Genomic DNA, 21,574 nt, shown 5'->3' with positions numbered 1-21,574 from the left:
GAAAGCTACACCTGCAAGATATGAATGCATGGTGTAGGGCCTGGGGGAACAAGAGAAGCTGACTATATATGAGGGAATGAGAAAGGGGGACTAGAGTGACAGGAGACAGTAGAAAGGTCAGTGCAAGAGAAGAAAGGAAAGTGGGAGTGAGAAGAAAGGGAAAGGAACAGAGGGAAGGATGGAGAGAGGAAGGAGACAGAATGGGGCTGGACTCAGTCAGATTTTTCTGGGTGCTCAAATTGAAGGATTCGCCAGCTCAGAAATAAAGGATAGCTGTGTGTTTTTGCTGAGCCAGCACTAACGTTTCGACCTTAATTTATAAATTAGGTATAGAGACGTAGGCTCTTCCACAAGGAAAACTGTCTGATCATTAAAAGGGAAAGGATGAAATTTTGCAAAACTCAAGGACCAATTTACTTCTCAAGGACCAATCACTAGGTGACACTACGGTACCATGTATTATAGCTTATGCAGCCAAAAATTACGTTCTTTATACTTAGGCAGATATTGATGCCTCTGTCTCCTTTTTCTAGGTATTTCCACTACACGTCATTATCATATCAGCATGGCATCTTTCTCTCCCTAGTTTCTATCACTTTATTATTGGCACAACAAGCGAAACCTAGAAAAGCGTTGCCAGAGCTAACACAAGTATCTGCGAGTGAGGCAGGTTTCACAATGGTAATGAGTGGCCAGCAGAGAGGTAGGTTTCTCTTTCTCTGCCCCAGCATTTCTCTTCAGGTCCCTGTACATTTCCTAACCCTATGCTGAAATAAAAACCCATTCACGGCTGACATCATCAGGAAAGGGGCAAATGGAAGTTATTTTCTAGCCTGTTTTACCAGCATTTCAGAAAATGCTGAGGGTGAAATCTTGGCCTCATTGAAGTCAAATGGAAAGCTCTCCTTGGCTTCAGTGGAACTAGGATTTCACCCTAAAAGACACAACATTATTACTTTACACAAATCCATTCGTCCAATAATCAGATTTCTACATATGGCCAAATTCAAATTAAATGATCAAGAATGAGTGCAATACTGTAGCCCCTGGAACTTCTATAGCTTAACAATGAATACACATTCTACGGCAATTTACTTGCAGGTTATTAATTTTGCTGGATTGGCTCCTCTACCCAGGAACACAGTGAGAGATCTGTGACCATGGGACTCTCTGCAAATCATGCAAGTGGCCTCTGGTCATCTTTGCTGAACAGTTTTAATTTTATTTTGGTGTCACTCACATATATGCTGCTTGTTTTGCTGTCTTTGTATTCAGCTATTTGGCTGTTTCTGTGAGGCCCAGCTATCTGCATTTTCAGACGTTTCTCTTCACACTGGGACTGCAGATGTGGACAGAATATGTTTGCTTTTAATTCCCCTCAGCACTGAACGATACAGGCATAGCACAAGTTGTATAGACATGGGGGCCCAGGCTTGGGGTTTGACCAAGCTGCACTTAGCACTGGACCTAAGAGAAGAGGGCAAAGGCAGCTGTCATCCACTGTACATCTTCTTGACAACATGCTAGTTCAGGCTGTTCTAAGCTGTGCCCCATTACAACAGCCCCCAAAGGCACAGGTCGCCATATCATCTTTTAGTATCACATCTTAATTAAGAAGAATCCTTATCCCGAGTTTTTAAAACTGGAAAATCAGAACACAGAGAACAAGTCTCAAACTATAACTGGCAACATTTTCTTTTAATTGTGTCTGGTAATTGTTTTGTAAGTACAAAAGCCTTGCCTCTTATACAAAAACAGGCCGGTGTACCTTTTCTTACTATTCGTATTATGTCATCAAAGACAGAACGATGAAATAAGAAATGTTATACATAAATCTTTATTGTACAATACATTGCATGGAACATTTTTCATTAGATATATCTATAGTACTTAATGCATATTTTGAAACACACTCTTAAAATAGGTCAGTGCAAACACACTTATACAATGACACCACTGACAACACCATATAAATAGCTTGAGACACAGCTGTAACACTTTACATTACACCTAAAGAACACGTTCTTCAGAACACAACAATGTAGACCACTCTTAATTTACAATATTAGAGTAATTTCCTTTATACAGAAAACTGTCAGACTGCATTAAGACCACAAAACTAAACAATTTTTGCTTTAACTACTTGTTTTGCAGATAAGATACTCATTCTTACAAGAGTCTTTATACTGTATGTCTTTTCTAGTATGCCAAGGGCCCTCGGTCCAGTGTCTGCAGCATTCCAGAGAAAGGGAGACTGTTTTTTGTTTCCGTGCATCTGAAGAAGTGGATTTTTTACCCACAAAAGCTCATGCCCAAATAAATCTGTTAGTCTTTAAGGTACCACTGGACTCCTCGTTGTAACTGTTCAGAGCACTTCTCCTTCCTTCTTGGTTAAAAAACACAAAGGTGCTGTCTTAGATATAGGATGAATGACAAAAATCTGCCCCCAACTTATCTTTTAAAGGTAACGTGCCTAGCCTTCATCTGTACAGTTATCTAACAAGACACCGGCATGGTTTACCTTAAGTATAGTAAACCATCTTCTATCTTTTTCTTTCTTGTGTAGTTTTCCTTTATGATCTTTCCAGAGGTCTTGGGTTTTATCTTTTCCACAGCAAGATGTGCAGCCAGGAATCACCCCTTTTTGGGGGGCGGGAGGCCATTTTTTTTAAAAATTAAAAATCACTTTATAGCCTCATACATTTACACAGCACTGCCCAAATATAGATGCCACTCCTTCAGTGAGCTCTGAGTGTCTGGACCCCTGCCTACATGCAGAGATCATTGCAGGATCAGGGCCACAGAGCCTTATGTTACTGCAATTATTTATAGGACTAGTCCCATTGAAATAAAGCCTACAGCGTGAGCCACATTTCAAAGCTTTTTATTATGTGAGCATTATATGACAGGTTACTACCTTAAGTTATGCTTTAACTTCTATGTGCGCTGATACGATTTATAAATCTGTTTTATTTGGAAAGTTGGAACACTATAAGTTTATATTCACAATGGCAGCCCAAACAGAAGTTAGTATAATTGGAAAAAAATGTTTTCACTGTGAATTAAAAGCAAACAGATTTCTGTCTGAGGGAGGCTGGGATATCTGTGTGTATCACACCTATAAATCAAGCAGAAAACACACCTGATGTCCTTCAGTTTGGTTCCTCTGGGACTTGGTTCCTCTAATCCTGGAATATATCGCCACTTTCCTTGACCCAGCAAAAAAGGAAGTGACACATAAAGCAAGAAAGTGAGGTGAGACTAGTCAGCTATGAAGCAGAGAGCAGCTGGGTCCAGTTTTATAAGGGGTTACTTGGGGCGCAGAAACTGCAGTTCAGCTACCAGCTGTTCAGGCTCTCCCTGCTTATAAAAGCCTCCCCCGTGGGAGTACAAAGAGGAACAGTATTAATAGCGGTTGTGTCTGGAGAGACGTTCTCGTCTATAATCTTTTTTTCTGCTTAGTAGAGGAACTTCCTTATAGTACAATGTTTTTCCTAGGTTCTCAAGGTACATTCAATTTGCTTAATCTGGGATTCCACCTCAGAATGCTTCTAGCCTTGGGACTGCCTAATTTACTAACCTGCAGGCATGCGATGTGCTCACAATATTTTAATAAGCAGCTTTTCCTGGGGCTGTGGTAAATACTGTGTACGTGGATAGTATGTTTGGAGTGAAGGGTGGGAGGGACTTCAGAATCTATTCCTTAGTTTTCCCTTTTAACCAAAAACATTTTCTCATCGCTATGATCCAGGAAGGTGGCAGTATCATTTGGCAAAACGTTTTCTTTTCACAGTTATTGGTGAAATCCTGGTCCTATCCAAATCAATAGCAAATGTCCCGTTGACTGCAAATTTGCAACAGAGCCAGGCTTACACCTTATATGTCTGACTTATTTCCAATTCAAAGTGGAGTAGATCAAAGCACACTGGGGAACTTTTAGGGAGTGGTATCAGAGTCCACATGGACAGTTAGGGGACTGTAGATTTATACCCCAGCTTGCTGCACACTAACTGTTCATCTAGACAAGCCCTGAGGCTCAGGGATAAGTCACTTGTGGGCAGTAATGAGGCTCAGGGATAAGTCATTTGTGGGCGGTGATGATTTAAGGTTATTCAGAGACTGTGTACATTGCCCCTGAGGCAAGGGAAATCACTCCAAGCCTCTCTGGAGTTTGGTGGCAGAATTTTAAGTTTCAGAGTAGCAGCCATGTTAGTCTGTATTCGCAAAGAAAAGGAGTACTTGTGGTACCTTATGCATCCGATGAAGTGAGCTGTAGCTCACGAAAGCTTATGCTCAAATAAATTGGTTAGTCTCCAAGGTGCCACAAGTCCTCCTTTTTTTTTGAGAATTTTAAGTGTGTATTTCACTGCTTAAGTCTTGGACAGCAGTAGCCTCTGCATTTCCACTCTTATTGATATTTCTATTCTATTTTAATTGTGTTAAAAAAAAGATATTTTAACATTAAAATTAAGGTTGTTCAATGAAATACCTGGCAGGAGGGGTGCCACAGGAGCTTTGGAAAGCTCTTGTAGCTGACAGGAACCCAAAGAAAGAAAGGAGAGAAGGTCTCTCATGCTTCCATGCCTCGAGCAGGCAAAATTCAGCTTGAGACCAGCATGTCCTGCGTGGTCAGAATAGAGTGGAGTGGCAGGAGAGAACAGTGCCAACCCAAAATACTACATTACTGGAACCCCGCCCCTGGTCAGAGGAAGCCAGAAAGTCCTCCTGCTAATCAGCATTAATTTGAAGGATGGGACATGTCATGGATAAGGAAAGACATGGGAGCTGCAAGGAGGAAATGTGGAGTTTTGGTGCTCATCCTCCCAGCCTCTAATAACTGAGCAAAAATACAATATGGAAAATTTCAGAGTAACAGCCGTGTTAGTCTGTATTCGCAAAAAGAAAAGGAGTACTGCCACAAGTACTCCTTTTCAATATGGAAAATGTACCTAATGACTTACTGCTGTTTAATATTACTTCCAGGAATGCTCCCAAAGCTACATAGGCAACTTAGAATAACCCTGCTCTGTTCAGCCCTCTTTTACAATGCCACTTTATGGTGGAAAACACTTCAAAGAGGAGCTAGGGTGGGAAGGTGGGTGGGGTTCAACTCTGTATCTTGAATTTTAAATATGCCTTTCCAACCCACCCACCCCAGCCCCGCAAAGCCTGACTGATGCATGGCTTAATATTCATAGAATCATAGGACTGGAAGGGACATTGAGAGGTCATCTAGCCCAGTCCCCTGCACTCATGACAGGAATAAGTATTATATAAACACCTGACAGGTGTTTGTCTAACCTGTTCTTAAAAAACTGCAGAAAGAGATTCAACAATCTCCCTAGGCAATGTATTCCAGTGCTTAACTACCCTGACAGTTAGGAAGTTTTTTCTAATGTCCATCCTAAACTTCTCTTGCTGCAATTTAAGCCCATTGCTTCTTGTCCTAGCCTCAGAGGTCAAGGACTCATATTTAGCTTGTGATCCACTATGACCCCCCAGATCCCTTTCCACAGTACTCCTTCCTAAGCAGTCAGTTCCCATTTTGTATGTAAGCAGCCACTGGCTTCAAGGAGACTACTCATGTTTTTAGGGTTCAATTGGTGCAGGACTGGGGCCAAAGTGTTTGTTTGGGAGGCACATACCAGAACTATATCTCGGGATTTACTTGTAAAATTCAGATAGACAGCAAGCCATTCAAAGGTCTTGTAGCTGTGAACTGAGGTAACTGGTGTGTTGTAATATATTTGCAAAAGGGAACTCAAATTACAGGAAATGTATAGGCAAGAGTGGGGAGGAGGGGGGACAAATACAGTTCCTGTATGGGAAGATATAGGCTCAGATCCTCTAGTATGGTGTGGCTCTTTGTGTTGCTCTGCCAGTTTATAGTGTACATAAAGCTTGCATAAATGGTCACATGAGGATTACTTCTGCATAGGGTTTTCATCTGGTGATGCAGAGCCAGTGTAGTAGCTCCTATGCCATCCCCTAATGGCTGGGGTTTCCCTAATCCCAGGCTGCAGGATCAGTTCCTTGGGGTTGTTAGTAGCTAGTACAAGTTAGAACAGTCCTTAGGCTGCTCTAAGTTACACCAAAAGATGGGCCTGCCACATAACTGGTCCACAACTGGGGAAGTGTAAAGATGGCTTAAAGTCATCTGTGCACACGCCCTTCTGAATTAGGTGGTGACAATCAATGATCTATGCCACTGAAAGTTAAAAGCCAGGGCAATAAATAACTGGGAATAGGGAAGAAATTTTCCTGTGAAATCAGTATCTGTTTTGGGATTCAGTGCATACTCTCCCACTTTGCATAAGTTCCATCAACTTCTATCTTGGCAAATATTTACATTTCCCACTGGCTCAGTGACTAATGGCCTTTGTAGACTTGCCTCATGACCTTATCTGGGATTTGAAGAGTTTGTTTGCATGAATTTACCAGCCAGCAAATGTTTTCCTGCTGCTCTGATGTAACTTGTTTAGTGGTGGTGGTGGTGGTGTGGGGGGCGGAATATATATGTCTTCTGAGCACGTATTCAGAATATCCATGCACATTTCAGCCCTGTTTGCTTTGAGTATCTTGGAATTTAAAATTACCCTCAGAATGCTCCACAGTACGATCAGATAAACCCCTAAACGGCAGCCAGAGGGGTGTCTGGTCAGAAAGGAATGAGTAGAAGCAGGTCCCTTTGGATTTTTGTCTCTATTTAACTTTGATGAAGATGCATTTGTTTTGTTCATTTCTCCTGCAGGAGTTCTGCAATCATGGGTGTCCCACTGTGAGCTTATTTCTACTGCAGCGCCACTCAAAAAACTTTACAAAGGAGGTACAGCTACACTACACATCAAGCTTGTCTATGACTTTCTTGAAATGCCTCCTCGTCTTTCTCCTTTAATGATAACTTTTTCCTGGGTCCCTGTATCACACTGGAGGAGGAAGCCTTTCTAAATGTGGAAAGTCTCCTCCGAAAGTTGCCCCCTGAAAAGAAATACAGGAGTGGGTCAAAGCAGCAGTTTGAAGCTGCCAAGGATAGGGTTATAACTACTAATTTCTGCATGAAAAGGATGTCTTCACAGCTGGAGTCTTTCCTCTTCAGGAAGTGAAGGTGGATTGTGCGCTGAATATGGTAAGGTGTGAAGCTGACCAGGAAGGCAGCTGTTACAATGATTATCATCCAGATGGCCTTCTTACGAGTAGACTGATTCTTCTTCAGTGAATTCTTCAGTAAGGTCCTTATGATCATGGCATAACAGATTGTTATGACACTAAAGGGGATAATGAAGCCTACAAACAGCGCAATATAATGTAGGACCAGCAGACTGGTCATCTGACTACTTTTTGGAGGTTCAAAGCACTTTGTCTTGTTACCTTCTTGGTAAGACCCACTCAGTAAAAAAGGAGAACTTGTCAGTGTGACAAAAATCCAAATGCTCATACATGCCAGTCTGGACTTTTTCTCAGTTACCAAATTGAGATTCTGGACGGGGAAAACTATGGCTATGCAGCGAGAGAAGCTCATGGCTGTCATGAATAAAATGCTACAGTACAGGTTGACGTAGAATGCATAGGAACTAACTCTGCATAAGAAGTCACCAAAGAACCAGTTGCCTCTGTGAACGTAATACACTACTCGAAGAGGCAGGGTGCATACACACAGGAGGTCTGACACTGCAAGATTCAGCATGTAGATCTGAAAGGCTGTCTTCTGCTGGTACGTTTTTATGAGGACACACAGTACAAAGCCATTTCCAACGAAGCCTAGAATCGCAATCATGGAGTACAACGTGGAGTACACTTTATTTCGGAAGTCGTCAATGGTCAAAGGGCACGTTAAGTTGTCGCCAGACAATACGGTCGTATTTCCTGAGGTATCCATGGGCTCTGCCTGAGAGGTATCACCTTGAGACCTACAGTCTAAAGATGAAAAATAAAAGTGAGTTTTATAAAGCAGTACATCAAAATATAACACAATTATTAAATGGAAAAGACAGAAAGGTGGGTTTTTTGTTTGTTTTTTGGGGTTGGGCTTGGAAGGCTCATATTGAGCTAATATTTCAAATATCTGATGGCATAACTATCCCCACAAAAGGCAGGATCAATGTTCTTAAACCCAGAGAATTCTTATTATAAACATAAAGGGTGAGATTTTCAAAATTCCTCAGCATTGGCTGGACTCTTCTCCCATTGAAATCAATTGGAGTTTTGCCATTGACCGTGAAGGGAGAAGAGTTAGCCCAACACTGAGAACTTCTGAAAATCCCATGCTAATTTCTCGTAACTCATTCATTCTGAAGTAAAATAAAAGCAAATAAAAGAACAAAACAAAAATCCCCACTGGTGCTACCACTGGTTCCAAACTAGCAGTAGTACTGGTTGGAACTGCAACGCAGACAACTTTATTGGCTTCCGAGTTCTAACTTCCATGTTAGTTAAAAGGGGGAGAAGGAAATATCTGACAGCAGTATAATCACTGGTCAGCAAATATAGAACTTTAAAATGTATTCAAAAGGGACACCTTTAGCTACTCGCTCCTGTTTTTAATGTGCTCACTCTCTAAATGCCTGGCAAATCCCAGCTCCCTCCACACCATTCCGGAGGCCTTCTTGCATGAGGACAGACCTCAGCAGGAGAAAGCCCATACGGCAATTTTTGTGTACAAAGTGTACAAAGAAGCCTTTTCTAGTACAGAGAACGATTTAAAAAAATATTTAAAAATAAACTTGAAGACAACTCCAAGGTTGAGGCTGCTCACAGCTAGAATAGATGCTTGTTAGCTGCCAAAATCCTGCACAGGCCTCACTCCATTTAGGGATAATACAAATCCCTCACTCATTTCAGAAGAGCCCTATATGTTAGCCTACCAAAATCCAAAATCTCATAGAATCTCAGGGTTGGAAGGGACCTCAGGAGGTCATCTAGTCCAGGGGAAGGAGACCAAAGCCCTGAGGTAAGTGGGAAAGCGGGAGGAAGCACAGGCAGGAATGTCTGTGAGGGGAGGGCTCCTGCCTCATACTGAGAATGAGGGGCGATCAGCAGGTTATCTCAAGTGCTTATATACAAATGCACAAAGCCTTGGAAACAAGCAGGGAGAACTGGAGGTCCTGGTCAAGGAATTATGACGTGATTGGAATAACAGAGACTTGGTGGGATAACTCACATGACTAGAGTACTGTCATGGATGGTTATAAACTGTTCAGGAAGGATAGGCAGGGCAGAAAAGGTGGGGGAGTAGCACTGTATGTAAGGGAGCAGTATGACTGCTCAGAGCTCCGGTACGAAACTGTAGAAAAACCTGAGTGTCTCTGGATTAAGTTTAGAAGTGTGAGCAACAAGAGTGATGTAGTGGTGGGAGTCTGCTATAGACCACCGGACCAGGGGGATGAGGTAGATGAGGCTTTCTTCCGGCAGCTCGCAGAAGCTACTAGATCGCACGCCCTGGTTCTCATGGGTGACTTTAATTTTCCTGATATCTGCTGGGAGAGCAATACAGCGGTGCATAGACAATCCAGGAAGTTTTTGGAAAGCGTAGGGGACAATTTCCTGGTGCAAGTGCTAGAGGAGCCAACTAGGGGGGGAGCTTTTCTTGACCTGCTGCTCACAAACCGGGAAGAATTAGTGGGGGAAGCAAAAGTGGATGGGAATCTGGGAGGCAGTGACCATGAGTTGGTTGAGTTCAGGATCCTGACACAGGGAAGAAAGGTAAGCAGCAGGATACGGACCCTGGACTTCAGGAAAGCAGACTTCGACTCCCTCAGGGAACGGATGGGTAGGATCCCCTGGGGGAATAACATGAAGGGGAAAGGAGTCCAGGAGAGCTGGCTGTATTTCAAGGAATCCCTGTTGAGGTTACAGGGACAAACCATCCCGATGTGTCGAAAGAATAGTAAATATGGCAGGCGACCAGCTTGGCTTAACGGTGAAATCCTAGCGGATCTTAAACATAAAAAAGAAGCTTACAAGAAGTGGAAGGTTGGACATATGACCAGGGAAGAGTATAAAAATATTGCTCGGGCATGTAGGAATGAAATCAGGAGGGCCAAATCGCACCTGGAGCTGCAGCTAGCGAGAGGTATCAAGAGTAACAAGAAGGGTTTCTTCAGGTATGTTGGCAACAAGAAGAAAGCCAAGGAAAGTGTGGGCCCCTTAATGAATGAGGGAGGCAACCTAGTGACAGAGGATGTGGAAAAAGCTAATGTACTCAATGCTTTTTTTGCCTCTGTCTTCACGAACGAGGTCAGCTCCCAGACTGCTGCACTGGGCATCACAACATGGGGAATAGATGGCCAGCCCTCTGTGGAGAAAGAGGTGGTTAGGGACTATTTAGAAAAGCTGGACATGCACAAGTCCCTGGGGCCGGACGAGTTGCATCCGAGAGTGCAAAAGGAATTGGCGGCTGTGATTGCAGAGCCATTGGCCATTATCTTTGAAAACTCGTGGCGAACGGGGGAAGTCCCGGATGACTGGAAAAAGGCTAATGTAGTGCCAATCTTTAAAAAAGGGAAGGAGGAGGATCCTGGGAACTACAGGCCAGTCAGCCTCACCTCAGTCCCTGGAAAAATCATGGAGCAGGTCCTCAAAGAATCAATCCTGAAGCACTTACATGAGAGGAAAGTGATCAGGAACAGTCAGCATGGATTCACCAAGGGAAGGTCATGCCTGACTAATCTAATCGCCTTCTATGATGAGATTACTGGTTCTGTGGATGAAGGGAAAGCAGTGGATGTATTGTTTCTTGACTTTAGCAAAGCTTTTGACACGGTCTCCCACAGTATTCTTGTCAGCAAGTTAAAGAAGTATGGGCTGGATGAATGCACTATAAGGTGGGTAGAAAGTTGGCTAGATTGTCGGGCTCAACGGGTAGTGATCAATGGCTCCATGTCTAGTTGGCAGCTGGTGTCAAGTGGAGTGCCCCAGGGGTCGGTCCTGGGGCCGGTTTTGTTCAATATCTTCATAAATGATCTGGAGGATGGTGTGGATTGCACTCTCAGCAAATTTGCGGATGATACTAAACTGGGAGGAGTGGTAGATATGCTGGAGGGCAGGGATAGGATACAGAGGGACCTAGACAAATTGGAGGATTGGGCCAAAAGAAATCTGATGAGGTTCAATAAGGATAAGTGCAGGGTCCTGCACTTAGGACGGAAGAACCCAATGCACAGCTACAGACTAGGGACCGAATGGCTAGGCAGCAGTTCTGCGGAAAAGGACCTAGGGGTGACAGTGGACGAGAAGCTGGATATGAGTCAGCAGTGTGCCCTTGTTGCCAAGAAGGCCAATGGCATTTTGGGATGTATAAGTAGGGGCATAGCAAGCAGATCGAGGGACGTGATCATCCCCCTCTATTCGACATTGGTGAGGCCTCATCTGGAGTACTGTGTCCAGTTTTGGGCCCCACACTACAAGAAGGATGTGGATAAATTGGAGAGAGTCCAGCGAAGGGCAACAAAAATGTTTAGGGGTCTGGAACACATGACTTATGAGGAGAGGCTGAGGGAACTGGGATTGTTTAGTCTGCAGAAGAGAAGAATGAGGGGGGATTTGATAGCTGCTTTCAACTACCTGAGAGGTGGTTCCAGAGAGGATGGTTCTAGACTTTTCTCAGTGGTAGAAGAGGACAGGACAAGGAGTAATGGTCTCAAGTTGCAGTGGGGGAGGTTTAGGTTGGATATTAGGAAAAACTTTTTCACTAGGAGGGTGGTGAAACACTGGAATGCGTTACCTAGGGAGGTGGTAGAATCTCCTTCCTTAGAAGTTTTTAAGGTCAGGCTTGACAAAGCCCTGGCTGGGATGATTTAATTGGGGATTGGTCCTGCCTTGAGCAGGGGGTTGGACTAGATGACCTCCTGAGGTCCCTTCCAACCCTGATATTCTATGATTCTATGATTAGTCCAACCCCTGCTCAAAGCAGGCCCAATCCCCAATTTTCGCCCCAGATCCCTAAATGGCCCCCTCAGTGAATGAACTCACAGCCCTGGGTTTAGCAGGCCAATGATCAAACCACTGAGCTATCCCTCCCCCCCAAATGTGGGAGGAGGGCTTACAATGGGAAGTTAACTATCAGGAAAAGCTTCAGACAACATGGGATGCATTTCTTTAATATCAGTGCTTTCTATAATCTCCCTTTGGTGACTCAGCATTTCTTTTGTTGTAAGATGCTAGCTTTACTCACCAGACTGGGGAATCATCCCATGCCCAAATCAGTTTTTATCCCTGCCTCCAGTCTCCATTCATTGTGCAAACCTCCAAGAAATTCACAATAGAAAAACAGAACTTCCAGTCGGGGCTTTCTATCCGGCCATAACATGTAGGGCTTCCCACCTGCAGTCTCCCTTCCCCAGGAACTACTGCAGGAGACTATCCCTTCCTGCAGCATCTTCCTACAGCTCTTTATAAGAAACAGCTATCCCCTTCTTAGCTGCACTTGATTAGTGAACAGGGCTGGCTGGTCCCAGATCTCTGGCCCTTAAATGGGTGAGCCACCCTGTTACATATGTAAATAGTTCAGATGCTAAAAAGATGATGAGGATGAATTCCATCTAGGTCTGTGATGGGGACTATTGAAAGAGGTGCTATGAAGATAAAGATTTACTCCCCCAAACAAAGAAAAAAACATATATTTTACGCAGCACCATTTAGGAAGTGCACACTAGTGTGGTGCAAGGCGGCATGTAAGGTCAGTCTTCTGAAATCGTCAAGGGAAGTGCTGAGCTCAGGCATTTAATCACTTTTGGTTTCCTTTAATACTGGACAACTTCTGTATCAAATAAATATTTCTTGGGTGACATAATATTAGAAATGCTCAGCAGCAATCTCTGAAGGACATGCTAGCTATCGTGTGTGTGATTTGTAACAAACCCCTCTGTATGCCTGTAGAGGGGCAGGTGAGATTTGGAAGTGGACAAGCAAATATATAGAATGATTTGGTCAGAGCCACTTCCCAGCAGTGGGCAAGAACACATTCTCTCTGACTCAGAGCAGAATAGGCAAATCCTCTATCCCTGCCTAGGTTAGCTTCCTTACACAGACTCTGTTCCTCTTTGTGGGTTTCGTTCAGTTCAATTGCTTTATGTAGAGCAATTTAGAATATCAGGCTGTCTGATATTAGCAGTCGCATTTTATAATGTTTGAAGCAGATGAATAAAAACAAAGAGATACGTCAACCACTTAAAAAAGCCTAGTGTCTTCACTCTCAAGCAAGATGTTTGAGATTACATATGTGAGAAAGAATTAATACATGATGGCATGGTAAGGGTTTATCTGCATGAATTTACTTAGACTGTGAATTTTTTGGGGCAGGGCCTGTCTCTGTTCTGTATTTGTGCAGTGCCTACCACAATGGGGTCGTGTTCCATGACCAGGGTTCCTACGCACTACAGAAATACAATGACGAAATAAACAAATAAATAAACAAAATAAGCAAAATAAATAAATAATGTAAGTTTGGAATGGTCAGATTACTCAGGAGTGGGAAAGGCATCACGGGGTTATGCAGGTGTTCCCAAACGATATAACATTTATAGCATCCTACCCTAACAAGCCCTCTAGATGTGCCAAACATTTTACAGCAAGTCTATTTTTATAAATATTCCGGGAAGTTTTAAAACTTAATTGGGACTACTTTTTGTTTTCCTTCATCTCTGAAACCAGATGCTCTAGTTACCATGAGTTCAACAAAAACTCTAAAAGTGACCTTTAATAGCTTTCCATACATAAAAATATCATGACCTTAAGGTCTGATATCTCAGGATAATCCATGGGTCTTCCCATGGACAGCAGGAGATAGTCTCCCTGTTTAGAGTAGCTCAGTGATGAGTCTGATGGTCTTTGGGGAAGAGGTGCGGCTGCAGTGGTGGGAGAGGCTGTGGATGGAAGGACCTTACAACATGCAAACTTAAATAAGCAAGGGCCATGGGGCTTTCACGGACCTGAGAGGATGTTCACAGTTGCATTTGGATGACAAATCTATCCTGATTTTGGTTGAGAGGATTCTATGTGACACTTTGCACAACTATGCCCTCAACCTGGGACTAATTAAAACCAATTATCTACTGTAGGAAGGATTTCCCTCCCACTATTAGTTCCCTGAGGACCCAATCTCCCCCAGGTGTTGGCTATTATACATAAATTACTGTTTCTGTTATTATCCTTAAGAAGACAAGCAACTAGTCAACAGCAGTTTCTGATCATGCTTTTCTTTTAAAACAGCTGAGCACTGACATTTGTCGGGTTTCTAAATATGATTAAATATTTCCTTTAAAATCACGAGTCATTTGTAAGCGAAACTAAAAACCACTGATGAAATGTGCTGCATTCAAACAAGTAGGCTGATTATAACAAATAAAATATGTGCCAATTCTTGTGTGTATCTGTTGAAAGAATTTATATGCTAGCCGATGATGATTTAGATTAGTTTTGCATCATATGAATTAGGCACATGGAAAGTCTAATTTACAAACATGACCAAATGCCTCTACTGATGTAGTCATAAATAGGAATTTTTAACTAAATCAGTTTGTGTCTACACTTGATGGAGTCTTCAACCAAAACCTTGGATCTGAATAAACCTCAGTTGTGCAGGTGTTCCAAATCTGAGTCCAGATCCAGACATAAAATTTACACATAATCCCCCCCCACCCTTTTTTAAATAGTGGCAGAACCAGAACCCTGGATCCAAACATCCAACCTTGGGTAAAAATTGGACCGAACTTTGTGACTTAGACCAACTGCTTGTTCACATATTGAGGGTATAACAGATCCCTCTCTTTTTATGTTCTTTACACAACGACAATGCATTGAACCATTTATCTATGTACAGCTGCAGCTAACATGGTAGGCATGTAAGCAACCAGAAGGGGGCAGCCACGATTAACCAGAACAAAGTATATGCCAAATTAAAATAACCACCAAAAATTTAGAGAGGATTTAGTTTTGTTATTCTTACTAATTCTTCATATACTGTAGCGTCTAGTGGGTTTTAAATAAATTACACTGGAAAATTGCACTAAAGAATTACATAAACAAGAGACAAACCCAAGTATAAGATGATACTATGGCTGTTTCTAAAATGAGAGTTAAAGCATAATCAACCCTAGGTGTCAATTCTAGTGTTCTTAATGATGTGAGCCAGATTTAATTTTCTCTGAGGAGGAGTATGTGAGCTGCCTGCAAACACTGAACTCAGAAAGCTGCTTTTAAAAATTCCTTATTGTTATATTTTAGCTTAAAGGATAGAGTGAGGGATAGCCAGAACATACAGAACAAATTGAAAACCTTGCTGAGTTATATTGCATAGGTTTGAGTTAGCTTGCAAGATCAGTGTGGTGACTTGTATATTTTTCTTTCTGTTTGCAGGATCAGGCCCACAGTGTATCATGTTTATTTTATAGTCTATTTTTTATAATGTTGTCTCTGGTTGGATTGTCTAGGTCAGCAGTTCCCAGTCTATGGGTCATGAGTCATGACCCCAAGTGGGTTCACGCCAAAATGGTGGCTTCCATGCTGTCTGGGGTTGCAGGTAGCAACAAAGTCTGGAAATAGGATTATGCAGGCAAAAAGTTTGGGAACCGGTGATCTAGAACCTGATCCTGCCTCCCTGAGGTCCACGGGAACTTTGCCATTGACAGGGTTACAAACTCTCATGATCTTATTTCAAGTCTCAACATATTTGGTGTAATTCATGAAACCTCAGCTGCTGGAATAAAGAGATTGCATGAGAAACTCATCTATCTTGAAAAAAGCTGGAAGTTTCTAGCCCTCATGGGTTGCAGAGAAAAGTTTGAAAGTGTGAAACAAGGTCTCAGAAGTCAGAAGACAAAGAAAAAGAACCCCAAAGGTATTATTTTTAAAAATCTCCTGATTTTTAAGGCAATAATGATCTTTTGGGAGCCTCAGCTCATGAATTCTGAACTGTTGAGGTTGGTAATAATGTGGTTGACTTCACTCTGTGAAGGATAAAGCCCCTAGTTCCTCTAGCCTTCAGTTCTGAACCTGCAACCACTTACGCACGTTCATAACTTTTCTCAGGAGAGTTCAGTGGGACTATTTGTGTGCAAAATTACTCGTGTGCAAGTGATTGCAGGGTGGCAGCAATAGAGGAGGATTTCCATTTCAGTTATGTGAGCCTTTTGGCTATTAGATTTTTAATTAAGTCTCTTTCTTTTGCCCACCAGTTTGGTCAAAGCTGAGGGACTCTAATACAAGTAAGTTTGGGTAATGTGGGTTGTGTGTGTTCTGCCTTTGTAATCTCCTCCCCAAAGCGTTTTACTGCACCATGCAGTCAGTAAGCAGAAGTGTGCCAGTCCCTAGCACCTGTGACTAAGTTTGATGCCCATAGCAGAAAAGAGAGAATGGCAGTGAAATGTTAGGTGCATTGTAGTGCCTGTGAAAGGTGCTGGATTGAAAGTGCTGGAGGTTGAGGTCATCTGTTTACCCCAAAACAGACACACAGGCAATGGCAATATAGGGTCCCCACACTGCCCTATCAATTAGCTTTAATTCTGAACCAGAGGGACCAGCCCTAGGCTTTAGACAGCAATGAATTTTCTATGCTTATTGACTGCTTGAGCTCTTTACTATGGCCTTGTCTACACTGGGGATTTGCCTTGATTTCAGCTCCCAGTGTAGCTACGCCAGTGCAAACTCCCAGTGTAGACAGGCAAAGACTCTATAAGCCATAATTTGCACCTGTGCATTTTACAACCATTTCAGTTAGGGGTAAACTTTCCCAGGGCAAATAGAGGCTTTGCATTCTACACTAGAAGTTTGCACTACCGCAGTTACACTGGTGGCTGGCCACCAATGGCTGAAATTGGGGCAAATTCCAAGTGTGGACAAGGACTAAGCGTGCCAGCGAAACTTTCAAATGGTGGTGGCGGCGTTCTGATGTGGAAATCTATTTACTAAAAAGCTGTTAAAGGACAGCTCTCAGTCATAGCTAATCGGGGGCTGGATTCAAGCCAAGCTACATGAGAAATGCTTCATCTTCTATTACCAGTCCCATGGATCATCTAGTCTGCCCGCATCTGCTCTTTCTGTTAGTGTCCAACGTCCATGAAATTTTCTGTCATATTGATTAGGAGCAGATGATCAGCTGTGGGTTCTTTTTAAAAAGTAGGAAAAATTTTATGCTGAAGTATACTTTTGTTATGGTTTCAAGTATCGGGGGTAACCGTGTTAGTCTGTATCCATAAAAACAACAAGGAGTCCGGTGGCACCTTAAAGACTAACAGATTTATTTGGGCATAAGCTTTAAGGTACCACTGGACTCCTTGTTGTTTTTGTTATGGTTCTGTGCTACTCCTAGGTAAATCTATATGCTATCTGTGGAGCTGTTAACTTTTGAGGAGATATGGTTTGAAAAGGTCACCAACGTTTTTCATCTTGTGTGTTTTGTATTTTCCTTGCAAATAAAGATATGTGGAACCACAGAATCGTAGAAGTGTAGGATTGAAAGGGACCTCAATAGGTCATCTAGTCCAGTCCCCTGCACTCAAGGCAGGACTACATAACTAGACCATTCTTGACAGGTGTTTGTCTAACCTGTTCTTAAAAACCTCCACTGACAGAGATTCCACAACCTCACTAGGCAATTTGTTCCAGTGCTTACCTACTCTGACAGGAAGGTTTCAGAGTAACAGCCGTGTTAGTCTGTATTTGCAAAAAGAAAAGGAGTACTTGTGGAACCTGAGAGACTAACCAATTTATTTGAGCATAAGCTTTCGTGAGCTACAGCTCACTTCATCGGATGCATACTGTGGAAAGTTTAGAAGATCTTATTATATACACACAAAGCATGAAAAAAATACCTCCTCCCACCCCTCTCTATTTTTTTCATGCTTTGTGTGTATATAATAAGATCTTCTAAACTTTCCACAGTATGCATCCGATGAAGTGAGCTGTAGCTCACGAAAGCTTATGCTCAAATAAATTGGTTAGTCTCTAAGGTGCCACAAGTACTCCTTTTCCTTCTGACAGGAAGATTTTCCTATCGTCCAACCTAAACCTCCCTTGCTGCAATTTAAGCCCATTGCTTCTTGTCCTATCCTAAGAGGTTAACAAGAAAATTCCCCCCCCCCTTCCTTATAATAATCTTGTACTTGAAGACTGTTATTATGTGTGTGTCCCACCCCTTCCCCCTCGGTCAGTTTTCTCTTCTCCAGAGTAAACAAATCCAATTTTTTCAATCTTTCCTCATAGATCTTGTTTTCTAGACTTTAAATCATTTTTGTAGCTCTCCTCTAGACTTTCTCCAATTTATCTACATTTCCTGAAATGTGGTGCCTAGAACTGGATACAATATTCCAGCGGAGGCCTTATCAGCATGGAATAGAGTGGAAGAATTAAGTCTTACCTCTTGCTTACAACACTCCTGCTAATACATCCCCATATGATATTTGATTTTTTTTTTTACCCAACAGTGTTACATTGTTGATTTAGGGCTCCTTTGAGCAGTCTCTTAAACAAAAGTAATTGTCAGATTCTGAGAGACATAGGCTATATAGATTTCCCTTTGCTTCCCAGATAATATGAATTATAACCAATAACAATAAAACTTCATTATCAGTCTTATCCTGATGTATCAATATTTTCTTAAGAGGTAAACATTGCTTTTGTATTTAATTCTGACTTGCAATTTGATAGTATGGTATTTGTAGTCAAGTGAACACTAAAGAAACTCAAAGTCTTAATGTGATACCATTCAAGCTCTCTTGAAGGTCCTGTCTACGTTGGATATTTTCTTTTAAATTTCCCACTGTTGTTACCACCAGTTCAGCTTCACTAGTGATAAAAAAGCTGGGAGTGCTAGTACAGACAAGCCACCAGTGCTTTAACCCCGGACTCTGAAGTAGTGTAGATAACACAGTGGTTAAAATACAGATGGCTGGTGTTCACTTATTGCCTATCTCTTATACAGGAATTTAAATGGCATCAGATAGAGATTTTTGGTTTCTTTAGTATTTGCTTGGTTACAAATACTGTACTTTCAAACTGCCAGCCTTAGTCAAGATTTTTGTTATGACTTGAATAGCTTTCAGCAGGTTGTTTGGAACATTGATGGTCATGAGGCAAATTTTTCAGTCAATACATATAAATTCTTCCCAGATCCAAAGATATGAGCTATGTTCACCCATCCTAATACTAATATTTCTTTTTTTTTTTCTGAGAGGAGGTATTAAAATGATCACTGTAGAATAAATGAGAAACGGTAGGGTTCTTTGGCTGGGGGTAAGTTTAATATTATTATGTAAACGGAGAGCTTAATGTCCTCAAAAGAGATTTGCCTACTTCTGACCTTCTTGAAAAAACAGCAGACAGTGCTCACCTCCAGAGATGGGAAATGTGCAGCCTGTCCGTCAGTCCAGTAAATGCCTCAAGTGAGGTCCCTAAATCCATAGTTAAGCATCTGAATACAGGTGGCTTGATATTCAGTGGTGCAGATGCCTAACTGGATTTGAGGAACCTCACTTGTAGACACCCAGACTTGAAAGTTTTCTTCCACATCTCAGATTCTTCTACAAATTATCAAAAAGTCTGGCATTACATCTGAGGGAACAGAAAATAACCCCGTCAGTTACTGTAGACAGAGAAACCAGCAAACTTCTAAACTTTGGAAATAAAGCCATGTTTTCTCCTAATTGAAGCTGGGGCAGACACATCCTCCCCCACCCCCGGAAACCCCTGAACAACTTCCCCCTCCACACTATTGAGGGATCCACAGAAAGCCCTAAAATGTTCCTTACTGAAGCTTTGCAAGTGTTCTGCCCCAGGCATACTTCTCCCATTATGACAGGTTTCAGAGTAGCAGCTGTGTTAGTCTGTATCCGCAAAAAGAAAAGGAGTACTTGTGGCACCTTAGAGACTAACAAATTTATTTGAGCATGAGCTTTCGTGGCTCACGAAAGCTTATGGTCAAATAAATCTGTTAGTCTCTATGAGCTGTAGCTCACGAAAGCTTATGCTCAAATAAATTTGTTAGTCTCTAAGGTGCCACAAGTATTCCTTATCTTTCTCCCATTATGTCACTCTAGTTGTATTTTCCAAGTTAAAACATGCAATTTTCTAAATAATTTATGAAAAAAGCCTAACTATAGGTTGCAAAATCAGGCTGACGAGAGGAGATAAGACTCTCCTGCCACTTCTGCAATTCTCATTGTACCTAGCAATCTGCAGTATTAAAGACATGGAAAGAATCTTTGCAACCAGCATTTAAACATCAGATCAACTTACTTTTTAAGTCTCCAACTTGACACACAGGATCTTCTCACTGTTTTCACCCTTAGAAGTAAATGAAAGGTTCTGGGGAAGTCTAAGTTCAGTATTTTCTTCCCAGATCTGTCTAGGGCTGGCTTCAGTAACAAGCTGGTTATACCAGAGCATATGCTAAGAGCACACAGACTATTTGCATTTTCTTTGGTGGTTTAAAAAAGCCTCTGTAACGATCCTCCCTTAAGGCAGCTCTTTGCTGTGAGAGGAGGCAGCATGTGGCTATTGGCTAATGCTCAAAGGGGAAGAAGAGAACAGCCCACAAATATCTAAATATTTGCAGTTAAGTGAAAGTCACGTCATGACATTTTTTGGGTATGGATGGGGAAATAAAAACAAAAAAAGGAGAGAGAGAGGCTTGCAAGTGCATCTGACTCTTCTCGGCTCCAAGGTCTCCCAGCTGCAGGAACTCTATGGAGCTGAGACCTCTCCTGCTTTAAAAGAAGAACAGCTTGTGTCCCTCCCCAATTCCTGTGGCTAGGGAGTGGCTTAACCCTATCAACCGTGTAAAAAAAAATAAATAACAGACAAATAAAAATAAATAGACAAGCTGTATCCCTTTTTCTGGAGTATGTGGCAGTGAGTCAGAGCAGATCAGAGGATGCCTTTGAGTTTGTCTTTTCCAGATACCTTTTCCGGTCCCCTTTCCACACTCACTGTCCTGAGGCTTCCCATTTTTGTTACCTGTTTTCAAAATTAAATGTGCGAAGAACTGCTGGGCCACCTTGGACTCGATGAGACTGCAGTTTCTGATTGAAAAATCATAGCTTGCACGTGTGCAATTTAAAATCTCAGACTGTCATGTAGCTTATGAAGCAACGAGGGTCCAACTTCAATTTTTATGAGAGTTTAACACAGACTAGAAAGCAAGGGGCGCTGGAAGCACAGTGGAGTTGTTCCATTCCCTTCTCAGCTGCAGCAGAGCAGTCATGCCCTTTGGACAGAGTGACCAGGAGAAGGCTCTCCAAGGCCACATCTTCAGTGCATGCTACTCATGAGTTAAGCAGTTGCAGGTTAGCCTATCACAATACAGCGGGACCACACTGTCGTTATCTGCCCTTTGCTCTCACTCCCTGCATCCGCGCTGGTGCTGTTGCTCAGTGATAAGCAAGCCGCTATCTAGACGTGTGTAACCCAAGATTCATTGTGCCACACCTCACCGCATCTCTCTGGGCTCATGTTCACAAGGTGCTGTAGGGCAACTCATCCGCCCACTCAGGGGATTGTGGGAGGAAATCATCTCGATCTGGGAAATTCAATGCTTGGCAGGCCCCAGGCTGGTGTGGTGGTATGCTGTGATAGGCTTAGCGTA

General features: G+C 42.4%; 1 protein-coding gene across 2 annotated transcripts; it reads right to left on the bottom strand.

Annotated features, from left to right (window-relative positions):
* Positions 1–1,858: 1,858 nt before the first annotated feature.
* On the bottom strand, positions 1,859–20,644 carry CYSLTR1 (cysteinyl leukotriene receptor 1). Of its 2 annotated transcripts, none has more exons than XM_084638913.1 (2): positions 20,227–20,644; positions 1,859–7,914 (listed from the first exon to the last, which is right to left on the bottom strand). In XM_084638913.1, exon 2 carries the CDS (start codon positions 7,874–7,876, stop codon positions 6,845–6,847), a length of 1,032 nt encoding a protein of 343 aa, XP_084495039.1. In that variant the 5' UTR covers positions 7,877–7,914; positions 20,227–20,644; the 3' UTR covers positions 1,859–6,844. The 2 variants fall into 2 exon arrangements, with proteins under 2 accessions (XP_084495039.1, XP_084495040.1); XM_084638914.1 differs by lacking the exon at positions 20,227–20,644 and adding an exon at positions 19,322–19,428.
* Between the last annotated feature and the right edge of the window lie 930 nt (positions 20,645–21,574).

Source organism: Lepidochelys olivacea (genome assembly GCF_965140295.1).
Source record: "Lepidochelys olivacea isolate rLepOli2 genome assembly, chromosome: 9".
NCBI lineage: Eukaryota > Metazoa > Chordata > Testudines > Cheloniidae > Lepidochelys > Lepidochelys olivacea.
The sequence above is the reverse complement of the archived record's forward strand: the minus strand, read 5'-3'. Positions and strand labels throughout refer to the sequence as shown.

What these genes read in the sequence shown, in the direction of transcription:
- CYSLTR1 (XM_084638913.1), bottom strand. Translation starts at nt 7,876, where the DNA reads ATGGATACCTCAGGAAATACGACCGTATTGTCTGGCGACAACTTAACG.